The following is a 19,453-nucleotide window of genomic DNA, read 5'->3' on the forward strand; positions in this document are numbered from 1 at the left end:
GTTTTATTTCAAATTGAATTAATTGATTTAAAATCAAAGTATATTCTGAGTCCTGAGCCTGTTAGCAGTGTTTTTGATGATATTTTGCAGAACCATTTTTTGATCCTTCTATTGCAAACTGTGACTTTGAAGAAGATTTCTGTCGTTATTACCAGGAGTCCTCAGAGGGATCAATGTGGAGGAGGGTTTCTATAAATCCTAATGTTTATAGAATAGGTGATCACACTAAAGGCTCAGGTGAGTGACCAATTGATGAGTATTATGAATTGTTAAGAGTCCACATATTCATCTAGACTGCTGTGTCAGACGTTTTTTGCTCCCTATACAAGAACCTCAATATTTAGAGTATTTCTGCTTTTTATCCCTGGTCTCCTTATATGTCCAGGCCTTTCAAACTTATTATACACATAGTACTTCCAGCTTTGAGCACACTGTCTTTCACACTTTTTGTTAATACATTTCAAATGAAGTCAAACCTCTGAACACTAAATCATCTCTTTACCCACTCTTTACATTCAGGCACTGTAACTCCCCTTAACCGATAACAGTATTATATTGTCTAATGTCCATATTTAAACAACTCCTACAATCACCAATCTGTTAATCCCTTTGCAAAATAAATTAAATGAATTAATAAGAAACATTTTTATTTTCTTTGATTAGTTAATTAGTCAGTGACTTGGAATACGTGTGCAGCATATGAAAATATATTATGAAGGTAAGGGGGAGCCAGAGAGCCCCAAACCCCAAACACGAACACACCAGACAGTCCCGGGTTTAGACAATGGGTGTTTAATCTACAATACCTCAGCATACAAAACCAAAGAACAGAGTTATCTCTCCTCCGGTTCACCTCTCCTGTCTTCACCACACTGCTCTCCTCCGGTCGAGTGTTGCCTTCCTTACTTCCAGCTCTGACTCACCTGCACAAGGGAGTGCATTCCCTTTTATTGAGCACTTCAGGTGCCAGTGCTGTTGCCCGTTGGAAGCACTTTTGGGTCACACAGATGTCCCAGATAACAGTGAGTACATCTCCCTGCAGCGCCCTCTTGTGGCACCCACAGACGCCAGCAGGGCTGTGCTACCGGACTACAGCTCCCGGCATTCCCTGCTGGTTCCCTAATGAGCACCGATATTGAGGGCTGCTGCCATCTAGCGACCGCAGTGGGAATAAATACCCCCCAGATACAGTCCTTCTCTGTCCTCTTTTATCCCAACCAGAGAAGGTGTTATGAATTTGTCTGGTCGGAGCCATCTGCTTCTCTGGCTGGGATGTCCATCCATCCATTAGGGAAGCAGTTTCTTTATATTGTGGAATAATATATTTTTTAAAACAACTTCAAATAAAATTGTCAACAACAAGTCTGGCTGGAAAAAATGCATTTTTTTTTATTTCTGCAGGTTCATTTTTGTTGGCCAACACCAGGTATTCTTCAAGACCTGGCTATGTGGCACGTTTGTATGGTCCTTTCCTACAAGAAAATGTGAAGTATTGCTTGAAATTTTTCTACGCTTTGTATGGGTTTATTAAAACAGAAAACACCCTCATAGTTTATATCTATGATGAAAACAGTGTGGCGCTGGAGAAAGTCTGGAACGTACCTGAAAGTTCAAGGGGCAGCTGGATTAGGGTTGAAATCAGTTTTCACAAGCCCATGCCTACAAAGGTAAAACCTTACTGCATTTTCAGTTCACTTGGTGTTTTATGTTTCTTAAATCACATATTAAAAATCAAATATTATATTATATTATATGTTCTGTGTGGCCACACCATAGATTTGTTAAAGAAAGGATATTTTTCTATCTTGCAAGTAACAATAGCAAAGTAACAAGTGATTAAAGCTGCCAGTAAACAGCCACTTTCTGATAGTTATGTAAATATTAGCCAAAGGTCAACATTACTATATATATTTCCTTGCAATCTGGGTTTGAGTCCTGAATTGGGTGCCCTATCTTCTTCTCCCTTTTGTCTTGAATCCACTGCTGCTGTCTTTGATGGGCCCCATCAACCCTGGATTAGATTAGCTTTGTGTTTTAATAGAATTCATGGATACACTTAGAGGGTTTTAATTTAGAATAAAATTTTACCATTACTTCCAATATATTTGCTTTGTAAGTTTGAAGCCTACTATATGACTGTCCCACCTAATGTTACATTTATACAGTAGTATTATAAAAATGCTATGGCAATGACATATGATTATTATTGAATATTTTGGCAGACACCTACACTGTTTTTCATTGTTAGGATGGATTACAGCTGTTCACACACTTTTTTTTGTAATTTGAGCACAAGCAAGTTAAACTGTAGCTCTCAGCATTTCCGTGTAATTTATCAATACTGAAAAAAACTATGCTTAATATATTTTTAAGGATTTCATCAAAGTGTATGATGGAAATTGATATTTCCCGAGGTGACTTAAAGTATTACCTCCTGTTTTTTTAAAATAATTGTACTAAAACTTTAAATTAGCTTTTCCTCATTAATATTATTAGAAAGTTTAATCTTCACTATCAAGACCATACTGCAACAATATAATGAATAATGGCAAAGACCTGGGGCCTCATGTATAACGCCGTGCGTAGAATTCGCACTATAACATGACGTAAGCACAAAAGCCGAAATGTGCTTACGCACAGAAAAATCCAGATGCAGGAATCTGTGTGTACGCAAACTTCCACATTCTTCCGCTACATAAATCCCGATCAGCGTGAAAAGTAACGCTCGTGCACGCGCCTGCTGTCCCACCCCAACTCCTCCCAGAATTACACCTCTTTGAATATGCAAAGCAATATAAATAGCCCTTAAGCTCAGTGTTCTGTGAAAAGACAATGGGAAAAGCAAGAGGGAAAATGGAAGAATTTTAGCGAATACCAAGTGGAGGCAAAGAAAAACATACTATTTGTTGGTTTAAACAGTGGTATAAACAACAAAAGGAAGCTAATCGACTGACATAACGTGTTGGAGAAACTCGAAAGCTCAAGTTCACAAAGTCGCACAGTGCCCGAAATAAAAAAGAAGTTGTCAGATATCAAAGTCACCGTGAAAAGGCGAGACATAGCTGACCATCTGAGTGTCATATGAAAGCTTATTAGGGTACAGAGAAAAAAAAGGCACACAATGAGGAAAAAGCTTGAAATGTCAACTTCAATCTCGAAATTTCCACTTTAATTATGTAGTTTATTTTGTCATTAATGTAGAACATCATAAACTTCATCTTAAAATCGTTTAATTAACCCGTTTCTCAAATCACATTGTAATTAAAGTAGCACGTTAAATGCTTTGTTTTGTATGTGTTCTTCTATGTGCTCTATGTGTGCGAATCACTACGTGCTTCTTAAACCGGCTTTCTCTTCCTCCGACAGGACACAGAATGCATTACATTCATGATATTACAGCTCTCTGGTTAACTAAAATACTGAGATGTATACGTGATATCATTTTCATGATGATAGGAATTAAAGCACATTATTAAACATGGGAATACGGTGGCGCAGTGATTGTATGTGACCTTCAATGAAATAATTTATTGCAGCAGTACTTGGGGCGGCTCTAGGCTCGTGGCGGCCCTGGGCAGAGAAAGAATCAGTGGCCTCTTTGCCCGCCAATGTCAATATGGTATTTTATGCACGGCAGATGGCCACGTCCGTTGCGGACACTGCAACGCCGCCTCGTGCTCATGACACAAGCGTTTAACTTTTGCCGAAATTTGCCACTACATTTTTAGCTGTATTGTTATTTTCTCTGTTTTATATTCAATATATATTGGCGTGGTGGCCCCTGGGATTTGGCGGCCCTGTGCAGGTGCACAGTTTGCACATGCCTAAGGCTGCCCCTGCAGTACTGTCTCTTTGAAATGTACTAACCTCCAATTCCTGTCCTTCCTTTTCTTTCTCCAAGTAACCGATTGCCACACAATCAGCTCTGTATTAGACATTAAGCCATCTGTAAGCTTATAACACTGATTCTTCAAAACCTTTAAGGAACATTGAAATATCTTCGTAGTACATGTTTACTTATTCTATTGTTCACGCCTGTGCCAGTGAAGCATACAGTGCTTTTATCTGTATAATATAATGAACATATTTTGCTGCATTTCATCTTAAAAATGATATCGTCATCATATGTAATACGCGCTTTATAAAGTGTCTCAGGTTGTGCAATATTATAACTGTAGTGCAAGTTTACAGTGAGGTGATTATACTTATAAGTCCAAGCAGTTCTACAAGGAGCAGTTGATGGACTGATTGAGTGCGTTTAGAGCTCTTGGGATGAAACTCTTTCTGAACCGCGAGGTCTGTACAGGAAAGCAGTTCAAATAGGAAGCATGGCTGAGGCAGCGTGTGATTGATGCTGTATACCGATAATTCTCTTTCCGATCAGCTGCTCCGAGTGGTGCAGTGAGAGTAACATGGAAGAAGATGATCTGCTGTGGCAACCCCTAACGGGAGCAGCTGAAAGAAGAAGAAGAAGGTGCAGTGAGAGTAACAACGTTAAAGCATTTATGGTATTTGGAATAGTTTGACCATTCCGTGGACCATTATATTGTTACTGGTTAATTACAATCAGATGCATTAAACTAATAAACAATATGCGGTTAATCTCAGTGTATTTATAAAGCCGCGTCAGGGACGTGGGTCTGAAAAAGAATGATAAACCACATAGGAACAATAGCACTGCTTTGATGCTTTGTACCGCCAGTCTGCAAAACCGAGCGGAGATCTTGCGTACGACAGGGTATGAGGTACCGTGGAAATGTGCGTGGCTTTACGCCAAGTTTAGGTTTTATACATCGCGATTTGAACGTGGAAACGTTCTTACGCAACATTTGTGTGCATACGCTCCATTTATACATGAGGCTCCTGGAGATGAACTGCTAGGTTGCTAAGCAGGGACAAATTAGATTCAAAAATCAAATAAATCAAAAGCAAACCAAAGCACCAAAGCCCAAAACATGTTATATATAGAAAATTTAACAACAACATCTTATCCAGTTTTGTAAATAATGAGAATTGAATTATAGAAATGAAATCACAAATTGTAGCAAACTTTGTATTTGTGGTTTCATTTCTAAGAGAAGACCACCCTTGCATACATTTATTACTTTATTATTCTGTTATACTATTTCAGCAAACACCTTTAGTCAAAGAGACTTGAGCCAGGCATGAGAAGAGGCAATTTACCGTATATACTCGCGTATAAGTCAGGCCTTGAAACCTGAAAAATTGATCATAAAATCAGACACTGACTTATATGCCTGTTCAAAAATACAACACTTAATTTTTTTTTTTACATTCTCTTGCTTCCTCCAATCTCGCACTTGTTTCTGAGACACATCAATTTTGTTGCAGCAGTGCAGTTACCAATTTACTGTATTTCACCATTTCAACGACTTTTAATTTAAAACCAGCTTAATATTTTCTTCTGATCGAACGCTCCATCATAGATAAGGGATGGTCTTACGATAAAGGTGTATGAGGGTGTGAGATACAAAAAACATAAATCAGTGCAAATATCGCTTCGGAATAGTTGGGGTATTACCGTGTGGTCATGTGTGCACAATACATAGAAAAAAAAGGCAGTCTCTCAGGTGGGCGTTAGCATATCATAATTTCTTGGACCAATAGCATGAGTTTTCCACATTTAATTTATACGACCGACATTATAAAATACCGGAAATTATACTGTAAAATCAATCCACAACTTTTACGCGGGAGAACTTAAACACGAGTATATACGGTAGGTAAAGTGGAAGATGTGCAGCAATATGACAGTTAGATTAAGGACTTGATGGCTGAGGTGTAACCAATAAACAATAGTCATAGTATTGGTAGTACTAGTAGTAGTGGCATCATGTGTACAGGATAATTACTACCTGCATTTCCAAACAACATGCAACATGTCACCTCTTTTTAGAGTTATTAAAAACAAGAATGTGTTCCAATAAATAACTGCATATTATTTAATAGAAAACACAAATCAGCTAACCTGATATACTCCTTACTCTTGTTTCAATAAATAGAGTTTCACTCCACAATTCAAGACTCAAGGACAAAAAAAACTATGTCACATTTGGTAAAAACTAACTTTGAATTCAAAAAATCCATACGTATCCACAAAGTCTAATCCAGGGGTCTCCAACTCCAGCCCTGGAGAGCTTCTGTGGCTGCAAGTCTTCATTCTAACTCTTTTCTTAATTAGTGACCAGTTTTTGATGCTAATTAACTATTTCCCTTTCTTTAATTGACTTTTCTTGAGACTGCTGAATTGATTATGTTTTCCTTAAATGGTACCTAAAAAAAGTTATTGACCACCCTTGGTCTGAGTTTACACTTTTTACTTCTGTATGCGCATATTTGTTTGTGTATCTTACTCACTTACTCTGGTATATTCTGCTGTCATTACTCTGGGTCTCTTGGTCATTTGACCTCTACTAGTCCTAACTGTATACGCTAGTTAATCATGTTTTATCTTTTTCTGAAGTTACAAGAATCTGGGTGTAAGTACGGTCTACTGTGATAAAGGAGAAGGAAAGGTTCTGCTTGGGTGTAATTTCCACCTTGGCTCATGCTGCCAGGCAACTGTCATGGGTTCCATATATTTGTATTCAGTGGCTGGCCAGAGCCTAATCCACAACAGGATGCCAGCCCATCAAGGCGCACACTGCCATGCACAACCAAACTCAATTTATAAGGTTGAATTAGAATTGCTGGTCATCTTAATGCAGACATCTTTAGTATTTGAAAGGACAAAACCTACAACATTTGTTTAAAATTCTATATGGAATGTGGCTGGGCCAGTGACTGAACCTGCTGCCTGCATCTGCCAAGCTGTAGTGTCATTTACTGCATCACTTTGCTATTGTATTCTTTTAAATTGTCTTCATAATATACTGTGTAAAGTGCTTTGTATTTGTGTTCTCTGTGAAAAGTAATATACAAAATTTTAAAAATTATCAATTCATACATCAAAAACTACTTCATGTTTGGCAGTCAGCTGATCAACCCACTTTTTAAGCAGTCTGTCCACCGTTTTTCTATTTCATTTATCTGGGTCAGGGATACAGTGACTATCTAGCAGCAATGAGCATAACTTGGAACCAGATTTGGATGGGGTGCCAGAAGATATGAAACTTTGAAGTAAAATAAATATTCCTAACAATGTAAATGGAATTTATATTAAAGTAATGAATATTCTTTTCGCAAGTGGTGAACGTAAAACCTCCAAGATTGTCCAAGCTTCACAAGAATATGTTCACGAGAATTAAAAACAGGAAAACTGCTAATGATGGAGAAGCTCAAGGAAATATGATAAGCTTGTCAACAGGAAAGTAAAAATGTTACTGAGTGTAAAGTTAGCACATGAAGGAGAAGACCTGCCTGTTTAAGAGTGTATTTCTGATTATCTTGGTTTAGTAGGTTTGTTTAACTCAATTGCTTTATTAAGTTTTGCCTTGTAACATAAGTAATATAGTGTAGTATTTCTCTCTATTATACTAAAAAATCCTAGGACTAGACAAGACTCCCGAAAGACGAGACTTTGGCCATGAGATTTTTTCAAGTCATGCCCTCCTCTAAACCATATTCAATCACGCACACGGTACTCTCACCTCTCATTCATGTGAATGCTTTTGAAAGACACAGTTCCTGCACTCTCAGCTCTTATAAATTTTAATGTTTTCCTCAATTTAAGTTCCCAATTAAAGAATACGTATTATGTCCAAATCTTATTGAAGAATTTCATCACGAAGGGCTACCAGCAGAAAGAATGAGTACACGGGCAATCCTACGACCAAGAAACGATGAAGTCAAATGAATTAATACCAAAAATGACGATCAGTTACATGGCAAATTGGTTAAATGCATATCAATAGACTATACTGAAACAGTTGGTGGTGATCGTGCGGAAGATGAAAACATCAACTTACAATATCCCAAAGAATATCTACAACCGTTAACATCATATGGTCTTCCACCACCTGAATTACTGTTGAAAGGATGTATCCAAGAAAGGTAATGTAGTACATCTTCCACGGATAACATTAGACACCAAAGGAGATCTTGATATGCCATTTGTATTAAAATGTTAACAGTTTCCCATTAGAGTAGCTTTTGCAAAGGCAATTAACAAATTACAGAGACAACATTCAAAAAACTCAGTCTATTTACTGGAGAGAAAGAAACGAAATTCACTCATGGGCAGTTATACGTTGCGTTGTCATGATGAAAGTCCAAACACAGAATCAAAATTCAATGCAATATTGACGAAAATTTAATTAAAAAATTTGATTTTACTGAAGTTTTACAGTAAAAGTGTAAGTTTAAAAAGTATTTGTGTCAAAATTTCAAAGCCAAACAAAACGAAATAAAACATAATTTACTTTCAAATCATTACGTTTTACTGTTTTTTAATATGGTTAATTACTCTCAGTAATGTAAAATAGTTCTATTATGCATATGTAACAATTCCCATGAAAATAAAAATCTATTTAAATTGTACATCCGCATCCCCATATGCGAGCAGCAGAATCACAAAGAGGCTAGCACATAGTGCAGTCCCGGGGGTTGGCAAGCAAAGCGAGCAGGGGGCAGAGCCCCCTAGTACAGTATAAAGGATAACCATGTGCATTTTTGCTCTGCGTGTTTGCTGTGTACAGTCAGTTTTTATGGGTAAGTCTACAGGTAGATTAGGTAATTGTGAAAAAGATTTCAAGTAAAAATTTGTGCCTCTGATAAACTACACACATAGTGGCAGCAACAAACATCTTTATTTATTTCAAAGAAAAATATCCATCCATTATCCAACCCGCTATATCCTAACTACAGGGTCATGGGGGTCTGCTGGAGCCAATCCCAGCCAACACAGGGCACAAGGCAGGAAACAAACCCCGGGCAGGGCGCCAGCCCACTGCAGAAAGAAAAATATGGATCACATTATTGATAACTTCTCGTCCAGCTAGACTTGGTCTAATTAAAGAAGCAACTCAATTAGCGAAAAGTTTGACATTAAAATAAGAAATTGGTAACAAACACCATTTAACCATTGCATCCCATTTGCATTGCCCAACTGGAACTGCAGCAACAGCAGTATCTGATGACATTTGTATTTGTTTTAAATTTGAAACACAGTACAATTCCTTGCTGCATTTTCCAAACCTTTATTTGTTTTCTACAAATCTGGGTATTACTGAATTCCAGTAATGGCAAAATGCCTCATGGGTAAAGCTTCTCAGGTCTTAATCCTAAGCCTGATTGGAGACACAGCATTCCGCTTGTTTCTCCATAGATCTTGCTCCCTAATCCCCAGAGTTCTGCATGGTAAGTGGATTGGATGGTCTAGATTCACCCTTGTGTCACATGAGTATACCTCTTGTGATGTTGTAATAACCTGTCCAGGGCTGTTTCTTGTCTTATGTCCAGTGCTGCAGGGTTAAACTCTGACTCCCCCACAATCCTATGTAAGTATAAATTTCTACATATTTAAAGCCTTGCTTTAGGGTGTAATGGCAATTAAATTAAAATATCCTCCAAAAATGTTTTAACCACTGTATTTTATCATGTTTTGTAACATTCAAACACTTTCCATTTTGACATCCATATCTCTGTAATGTGTATTAGTTATTCCACTGAGTCAACTGCAACAAATTCTTTCTGCTCTGCCTAAGTGGAGTTAGACAAGTCTGTGGAAAGAAAAATGCCTTTAAAATTGATGATTTAAATGATTATGTGATATTTTATACTTTTGTTATTTTAGTCTCTTTTTTCCTAATTTAGGAGTTAGTGCTTGTTAGGAGGGCAGTACAGTGGCACGTTGACAGCTCCAAAGACCTGGGTTTGATTTCCTGCCCAGTTACCGTAAATGCAGAGATTACATCTTTTGCCTGTGCTTGCATACTTCTCCAGTTTTTTCCCATATTCATGCACATTAAATAGTAACTGTTACTGTCATTCTCTTCTGCCCTTGAGTCAGACAATTGAAGAAAGAAATTCTGTTGAGCAGTAGAAGTATTTTTCAGAAATAGAATATATCCAGAAATAGGGCATTTATCCCTTTGCCCACAAATGATAGCATTCCTTAACACCACAGACTATCAAATAAAGTAAAAAAAATTAATACCAAACAAATGTTATAGAAAAATAAACAGATACATTAATTGTAAATTAAACACACAATAAACAAAATTCCAACAAACAACTACAAACATTTAGATGTGATTTGGGAAATTCTGCAATACAGGCACCTTCATAAATTGCAGAAATAGGCTGCAGTTCTGTACAATCAGGAGAGCTTGTTCATAAATTTTATATGATGTTTTAAAAATAAGACAGGCTGCTAATAATACAGGATCATTTATTTATTATGTGCCCTGTGGAAATAAATATTTATAATTGTACAAATACATTGTGTCAGCAGAGTCAAAGATATGAATTCCCTTAGATCTCAAAACTACCTTCTTTGACCTACATGTTAACAAGATTAGATTTTTCTGCTACAGTGACTGAAAAGCGTGCAAAAACACACAAATTTTATTTGTATCTTAATATGTGAAATGTCATTGCATATTAAAGAGGTCATTACCAACATTATTATACTTTCTTATTTTACATTTACTATATATATATATATATTGTGTATATATATATATATATATATATATATATATATATATATATATATATATATTGTGACAGATAGAGGGCACTGTCGCCCTCTTGAACCCTCTGACTTGACTCCAGACACCAGCTAAAAGTCTAATAATTCGTTTTATTTGGACAATACAGTGCACAAAGCACCCTCCACTCCACAATACTCATAAACACAATAATACAATACTCAATAATCCTCCACACTCCCAGACGCGTTGCCACCCTTCCACCCAGCTCAGCTCGATGTCTGGGATTTCCCATAGTCCTTTTATAGTCCTTGACCCGGAAGTCCATGTGACTAGGAACACTTCCGGGTCATATAAAAACTCTTCTTCTTCACCCTGGAAGCACGTCATTCTTCCTGTCGCTATGACTACAACGTACTTCCAGGTTATAGGGCACATAATAGTCTCTGGACCTTCCTGCAGCGTCCCCTGGAAGTTCCCCTGGTATCCAGCAGGACTGTGATGAAAAACTCCACTGTCCATGATGCCCTGCTGGAACTCGGGGCACCTCTATGTTGCATGAAGGGCTCCACCTGGTGGCCTGGGGTTATTGGCTGGGATAAAAGGCCGGCCATGTCCCACAATATTATATATATATATATATATATATATATATATATATATCTATATATATATACAGTCGACCCTTAATATACGACCGGCCTGACATGCGAACAACTTGATTTACGACCAAAATTTTTGTTTTGATTCACGACCAACATCTTGCGTTACGACGTAAATGCGGTCACGTGTATCCGCTTGCATGATTGTAAACAAACTGCCGAGAGCATTTGTAAGCGTCAGTCGGAGCCCAGATACATGTGTTTGTGGACGTAATTTTGGTCAGTGCAGTAATTTATACAATTTTTTTCGATAATTGCTAAGGAAGGAAGAGAAGGTAATGAAGGTAAAGAAAGTGATCACAATCAAAACGAAGAAGGAAATTGTGTGTAAATATGGGAGTGGTGTTCGTGTGACCGATCTCGCTAATATGTACAGCATGTCGAAATCCACCATCTCGACAATTTTACAAAGAAAAGATTTGTATAAGGAGGCTCCTTCCAAACAATAACCACCTTCCATTTCATTCTCCTCCGCCTCCCTTCCTGCAGCCCAAAGATGTCAAATTAAATGGTGAGTACAGTATGAAATTGTTGTTTCTGGTAGGCTAGGCACTTTTTATAACTTTTTGGTTAGTACATTAGAAAAATTATTGGTGTTTTGGTAAATTATGCACATTATACAACCCTTTTTTATTATGAAAAGGTTAAGTAAGCGTTGCTGTGGGAGGTTCGGAATGCATTATGGGTATTTCCATTATTTCTTATGGGAAAAATAGTCTTGACTTACAACCAACTTGAGTTACAACCAGCCCTCATGAACGAACTGAGTTCGTAAGTCAAGGGTCCACTGTATTGTGGCGGGCGGCTGGGGGCTGTGCCTGGTCGAGGACGCCTAGATTCTGGTCGAGGACGCCTAGAAGGGCTGGGAGAGAGAACTATACCTCTCCCGGACCTTGAGAGGGCAGCCACCTTGGTTTGTATGGGGGCCATGGGAATTGAGCATGGAAGTTCAACCCTAATAGGGGCCCGTGGCCACCGCCAGGGGGCACCAGGACGATTGTGAAGCCCTGAACATCAGCACTTCCACCACACCTGGAGGTGCTAGCAAAAGGATTACCAGGGACACCTGGAGTGCTTCCGGGTGCTCATGTGGCACTTCTGTCACACCAGGAAGTGATGCAGGAAGCTCATCAAGGGCACCTGGAGCACGTCCGGGTGGACATGAAAGGGTTCGCCTCCCTCCAGTTGTCAGCTGGAGTCGGGTGGAAGAGGACGAAGCTCGGAGGAGAGGAGTGGAGGCAGTGAAGGAAGGCTGGATGTTGAAGAGGCCTGGACTGAGGGTGATTGGTGCAGGGACACTGGGTTGTGTGCGGGATTTTACTCACTGTAAATTGTAAATAAACATGTTGTGGGTTGGAACATTGGTGTTTGCCTGTCTGTGCCAGGGCTGATCCTCCACAATATATACTGTATATAGTAATACCTAGCTATATCTGCTCTTTATATTTATATATAAACTGCTCAAAAAAATCACCTTGAAAACAAGATCTCAAAGGGAAAAAAACTCATGCTGGATATCTATACTGATATGGACTGGGTAATGTGTTAGGAATGAAAGGATGCCACATCGTTTGATGAGAATGAAAATTATCAACTTACAGAGGGCTGAGTTCAAAGACACCCCGAAAATCAAAGTGAAAAAATGATGTGGCAGGCTAGTCCATTTTGCCGAAATTTCATTGCAGCAACTCAGAATCGTACTCAGTAGTTTGTATGGCCCCCTCGTACTTGTATGCATGCCTGACAACGTTGGAACATGCTCCTAATGAGAAGACAGACGGTGTCCTGGAGGATCTCCTCCCAGATCTGGACCAGGGCATCGCCAAGCTCCTGGACAGTCTGAGGTGCAACCTGGCGGCGTTGGATGGACCAAAACATAATGTTCCAGAAGTGTTCTATTTAGGTCAGGTGAGTGTGGGGGCCAGTGAATGGTATCAATTCCTTCATCCTCCAGGAATTGCCTGCATACTCTCGCCACATAAGGCTGGGCATTGTACTGCACCTGGAGGAACCCAGGACCCACTGCACCAGCATTGGGTGTGACAATGGGTCCAAGGATTTCATCCCGATACCTAATGGCAGTCAAGTTGCCATTGTGTAGCCTGTAGAGGTCTGAGCGTTCCTCCATGGATATGCCTCCCCAGACCATCACTGACCCACCACCAAACCATGCTGAACGATGTTACAAGCTGCATAACGTTGTCCACGGCTTTCCAAACTCTTTCACGTCTGTCACATGTGCTCAAGATAAACCTGCTTTCATCTGTGAAAAGCACAGGGTGCCAGTGATGGACCTGCCAATTCTGGTATTCTATGGCAAAAGCTAATCGAGTTCCACGGTGCCAGGCAGTGAGCACAGGGCCCACTAGAGGACGTCGGGCCCTCAGGCCACCCTCATGAAGTCTGTTTCTGATTGTCTTGTCAGAGACATTCACACCAGTGGCCTGCTGGAGGTCATTTTGTGGGGCTCTGGCAGTGCTCATCCTGTTCCTCCTTGCCCAAAGGAGCAGATACCGGTCCTGCTGATGGGTTAAGGACCTTCTACGAGGGGCCCTGTCCAGCTCTTCTAGAATAACTGCCTGTCTCCTGGAATCTCCTCCATGCCCTTGAGACTGTGCTGGGAGACACAGCAAACCTTCTGGCAATGGCAGGTATTTATGTGCCATCCTGGAGAAGTTGGACTACCTGTACAACCTCTCTAGGGTCCTGGTATCTCCTCATGCTACCAGTAGTGACACTGACTGTAGCCAAGTGCAAAACTAGTGAAAATACAGTCAGAAAAGATGAGGAGGGAAAAATGTCAGAGACCTCCACCTGTTAAACCATTCCTGTTTTGGGGGTCATGTCATTGTTGCCCCTCTAGTGCCCCTGTTGTTAATTTCATTAACACCGAAGAAGCTGAAACTGATTAACAACCCCCTCTGCCATTTAACTGGCCAGATCAATAGCCCAGAAGTTTCATTGACTTGATGCAATACTCGGATTAAAAAGTGTTCCTTCAATTTTTTTGAGCAGTATATAAAGATAAGCTAAATCATCCAACATATCAGGCAACACTAATTTTTCTTCAAAATCGAACGTCATATAGTATACTTATATATCATTTTCTTTGTCTTCATTAGAAGAATACAACAATGATACACAATGACACAGCAAACCTTCTTGTGACGGCATGTATGGAGGTGCCATCCTGGAGGAACTGGACTATCTGTACAGGCTGATTGCATGCAGGTACTGCCTCACGTAACCCAGTAGTGACAGCACACTAGCAAAATGCAAAACTAAAGAAGAAACAGTCAGGAGGGATAAGGAGAGAGCAATTCTCTGTGGCCACCATTTGCAAAACCATGTTCTTTTTGGGAGTTGTCTTGCTGTTGCCTCTCCAGTGTGCCTGTTGTCACTTCACATGCACAAAAGAATCGTATTGCTTGAAGACCCAGATTTTAAGATGATTTGCCTTCTCAAATGTCCACTTTGTGTGGAGCAAGTTCATCTGAAGTAAAGCCGGCAGCGAGAAATTAAAGTCGATCGCTCAGCGGGTGGTGGAAACTTAAAGCCGACCGTTTCTTAGTGATTCAGCTGAAGCGGAAAGCACTTAAGTAACTACAAAAAAGGAGAAGATGACATCAACACTAAACGTAAGTTCTATCTGCCCTCTGCCCATTGAGGGCACGTTTATATGTTGTGTGTCCTGCAGCATGTACAGTTCAGGTTTTCTGGCCGACAATGTAGACAGCTTCACCTGCCAAAAGTATTTAGTTAATTTAGAGTTGGTTGGGAAAATATGCGAATTGGAGGACTGCGTTAGGAATCAGTCTCTCCAGGCCCCACTAGAGTCAGTGCGTGGCCGAAGTCAGCAGCACCAATTCAGCCACAGGGCGAGTGGGTAACAGTAAGACGGGGGTCTAAGAATCCAAAATATAGTCCCCCGGCACCCAGGTCACCAATTCGGACCCAGAACAGATTCTCAGCACTCCGCAGCGCGCCTGTGGAAACCGAGAATAAGAAAGTGCTCATAATTGGCGATTCCATAGTGTGGAATGTTAGAATTCCAAACTGTGTTAAACCAGCAGTTAATGTTAAGTGCCTCGCAGGGGCCAAGATTTCTGGTATAGAGGCCGCATTGGACCGTGTCGCCGACGATGAAGTATCTACCTTATTGCTGCATGTCGGCACTAATGATATTTATTCACAGCAATCTTAGGTATTAAAGAGGAACTTCATCTCTCTATGCATCAAAGCTAAAAGAAAATGTCGGAATTTAGTTGTATCTGGCCCCTTACCCAGATTATATAGAGGGGATGTGATTTATAGCAGATTGCATTCCCTTCACTGCTGGCTAGAAACCTGGTGTGCAAATAAAAGCATAGCATTTGTGAACAATTGGGATGATTTTTGGGAAAGGCCTGGATTTTTCAGAAGAGATGGTCTTCATCCTAACTGGAGGGGAGCTTATGTATTATCCCAAAATATGGCAGCAAAACTGCCTGGTTGACTGATTAGAGCACCATCCAGGCCGCAGTCATGTGATCTTAAATCACAGGCTGTTGTTTATCCCACCTGTTACTTTCCTGAAGCTGTTACCCATAATCCTTGTCGTGGGGCATCCAGTAAATTTAGTCTTGATACAAACCTTAAATTAATTGATAACCAAAAAGTAAGGTGTATTATTAGACCAAGGGATAAAACCAGACCCTCCACTAGGGGCATCTGTAATAGAAATTTACTTCAAATTAAAACAAAAAACATATCACCAGTTCAGAAAGAAGCATGCAGTTTTAAATGCTACTTATTGAACATTTGCTCTCTTGGCACTAAAGCTGTTTTGGTAAATGATATTATATTAAGTACAAAATCTGATCTGTGTCTTCTCACCGAAACCTGGCTTAGTAAATGTGACACTGTTCCCCTAGCTGAGGCGTCACCAGATGGATACTAGTTCCTTCATAAGTCTAGAGATTCTGGTCGAGGAGGATGCCTTGGAATAATTCATTGTAACAAAATGCAAATCACTTCTAAAAATGTAGGCAACTTTACATCCTTTGAGGCATTCATTTTAAATATTACAACAGATTCCAACACAATTATAGTGCTAGTCTACAGACCACCAGGGCCATATTCATTGTTCATGACTGAATTTAGCAACCTTCTATCTGATTTGGCTATAAATTATGATCACGTAGTACTGATGGGGGATTTTAATGTACACATTGATGTGGAAACTGACACTTTTAGCAAATGTTTTACTTATTTGTTAAATTCAGTAGGATTTTGTCAGATTGTCAAAGGTCCAACTCATAATCATAACCACACATTAGATTTAATTATAACTTACAAAGTTGAAATTTAAAACTTAAATATTAATCCATTAAATGAAGTTATTTCCGATCACTACTTAATTACATTTGATTTAGTCCTGCCCTTGCCAACACACTCCCAGATTAAAACAAAGACAGTGCGACATCTAGATTGAAATTCTGCTTCAAAATTTATAGATACTTTGTGCAAGTCAAGTGTAATTGTGGAAAACCATTTAGATCAGTTAACATCAAATTTAAACGTGGAAAACAATTTAGATCAGCTAACATCACATTATAATGTGACTTTGAGAGATGCTCTGGATGCAGTGGTTCCCCTTAAAACAAAAGTGATCAAAGCACATAGAAACTCTCTCTGGTTTAATGAAAACACTCGAGCTCTTAAATTAGAGTGTCGAAAACTGGAGCGCAGATGGAGAACAACAAAGCTACATGTCTTTCAAATTGCATGGACAGAGAGTGTAAATAAATATAAAAAAGCGCTCTTTAAAGCTCGCTCAGAATACTATTCTACATTAATAGATAGCAAAAATAAAAATCCTTGGGTACTGTTTAGAACAGTGGCTAAATTAACAAATGGAAATTCAGATCAACAGTGCAAAATACCAACAGATATTAGCAATATAGACTTTAGAACTTCTTCAATGAGAAAATTAAAAATATAAGATCCCAGATCTCTGCATCACAGTACAAACCAAATACTAGCTTAGCAGACCCTGCCTCACATTGCATTCAGCACTTTAGTAATTTTAATCCTGTAACTGAGCAGGAAGTCTTAACTTTAATTTCTAAAATGAAGCCCACTACATGTTCCCTAGATCCAATGCCAACAAAACTAGTAAAAAGTGCAATGGATATTCTTGCAGCGCTTATTCTAAACATTATCAGTAGTTCATTATTGCATGGCACAGTACCTGATGCACTAAAAGTGTCAGTCATTAAACCATTACTTAAAAAGTCAGACCTTGACCCACACATACTAAATAATTATAGGCCTATTTCAAATCTACCGTTTCTCTATAAAATACTAGAAAAAGTAGTCACCAGTCAGCTTCAGTCACACCTTACGCATTACAATTTATTTGAGAAATTCCAATCTGGTTTTCTCACTGGTCATAGTACAGAAATGGCACTAACGCGGGTTGTAAACGACATTCTGATATCCACTGATGAAGGAAACTCCACTGTAATTATGTTGTTGGACTTAAGTGCAGCATTTGACAGCATCAACCATTCTATTTTACTGCACAGGCTAGTAAATGATGTTGGGCTTACAGGCACCATGCTCGCTTGGTTTATTTCTTACTTATCAAATCGATTCCAATATGTACAGAAATGTGCTGACAGTACTCCGACATTATACACAGAAGTTCAATATGGTGTCCTGCAGGGCTCAGTACTGGGACCTCTACTGTTTTCACTTTACAAGCTTCCACTGGGATCTATCATTAGGAAACATAATATTAATTTTCACTCATATGCAGATGGCACCCAGTTATACCTTTCATTTAAATCAAATGAAGTTTCTCCAAAGTTGTCTTTAATTAGTTGTGTTAGCGAATTAAAGGAGTGGATGAATGAGAACTACTTGTCTTTAAACACAGATAAAACAGAGATGTTAACTGTTGGAGGGAATGATGCTGATCATAACAATATTTTGTCATCATTTAACTCAGTTGGAATCCCAGTTAATTTTACTGAATCAGCCCGCAATCTAGGAGTTATCTTTGACTCTAGCATGTCATTTAAAGCGCATATTGCAAAGTTGTCCAAAACATGTTTCTTCCATCTAAAAAATGTTAGGAAATTAAGGCGCTTTCTAAATAAACAGGATTCTGAGAAATTAATTCATGCATTTATCTCTAGTAGGATTGACTACTGCAATGCAGTTTTCACTGGATGTTCAAACTGTTCTCTATACAGCCTCCAGTTAATCCAAAATGCGGCTGCAAGAATTATTACAAGAACAAGAAAATACGAACACATAACTCCAGTTCTTAAATCCTTACACTGGCTCCCGGTTAAGTTTAGGGCAGATTTCAAAATCCTCCTTTTAACATATAAAGAATTAAATGGCCAAGGTCCGGCTTACTTGTCTGAACTTATCATGACTTACAAACCAGAGCGCACATTAAGATCTCAAGATGCCGGTCTGCTTATGGTTCCAAGGATTAATAAAATAACAGTGGGAGGTCGAGCTTTTAGTTACAGGGCCCCTAAACTGTGGAATGGTCTGCCTGCTACTATAAGAGATGCCCCTTCGGTCTCAGCTTTTAAATCCCGGCTGAAGACTCACTACTTCAGTTTAGCATATCCTGACTAGAGCTGCTGATTAACTGTACATACTGCATCTCTGTTGTTAGTCATTAGCACTAAAACATAAGTAACATGATAGTTATAATTGGATACTAACCCTCACCTTTTCTGTTTCTCTTCTCAGTACTCAAATGTGGCACTTGGTGCCACAGCCCACCTGCCAAGTTGTTTTTCTTGCCTAAGGTAAAGTCATCCCTGATGGAGGATCGCAGGAATCATGGGAAAGAGGGGTCCTTTCATCGGTTTGGCTGGCCCAGCACTGTTTCACCAGTGGAATGGCCAAATGGGGGAGGCAGCTTGATGGATGAGGTCTCCAGGACTCTAAAAATTTCCAAATCTTATTATGTGATATCATCTACTGTTAGATTCTGCTCCGTACTTCTAAAATTTTTACTTTTTTTAACTTTTTATTTTATACTGTGTAATATGTGGCCGGCCTTTCATCCTGGCCAATACCCCCAGGCCGCCAGGTGGAGCCCTTCCTGCAGCATGGAGGTGCCCTGAATGCCAGCAGGAAATACTGGACAATGTAGTTTTTATTCTC

At 39.3% G+C, this 19,453-nt stretch overlaps 1 protein-coding gene across 1 annotated transcript in view; it reads left to right on the top strand.

Moving 5' to 3' along the window:
* Positions 1-19,453, top strand: part of mamdc2a (MAM domain containing 2a) — a 142,210-nt gene that overhangs the window by 110,310 nt on the left and 12,447 nt on the right. Inside the window, exons 8-9 of the mRNA XM_051927784.1 lie at positions 91-237; positions 1,402-1,667. Of these exons, the coding sequence (XP_051783744.1) occupies positions 91-237; positions 1,402-1,667 (413 nt within the window). The remainder of the gene's footprint in view (positions 1-90; positions 238-1,401; positions 1,668-19,453) is intronic.

Source organism: Erpetoichthys calabaricus, chromosome 5 (genome assembly GCF_900747795.2).
Source record: "Erpetoichthys calabaricus chromosome 5, fErpCal1.3, whole genome shotgun sequence".
Taxonomy (NCBI): domain Eukaryota; kingdom Metazoa; phylum Chordata; class Cladistia; order Polypteriformes; family Polypteridae; genus Erpetoichthys; species Erpetoichthys calabaricus.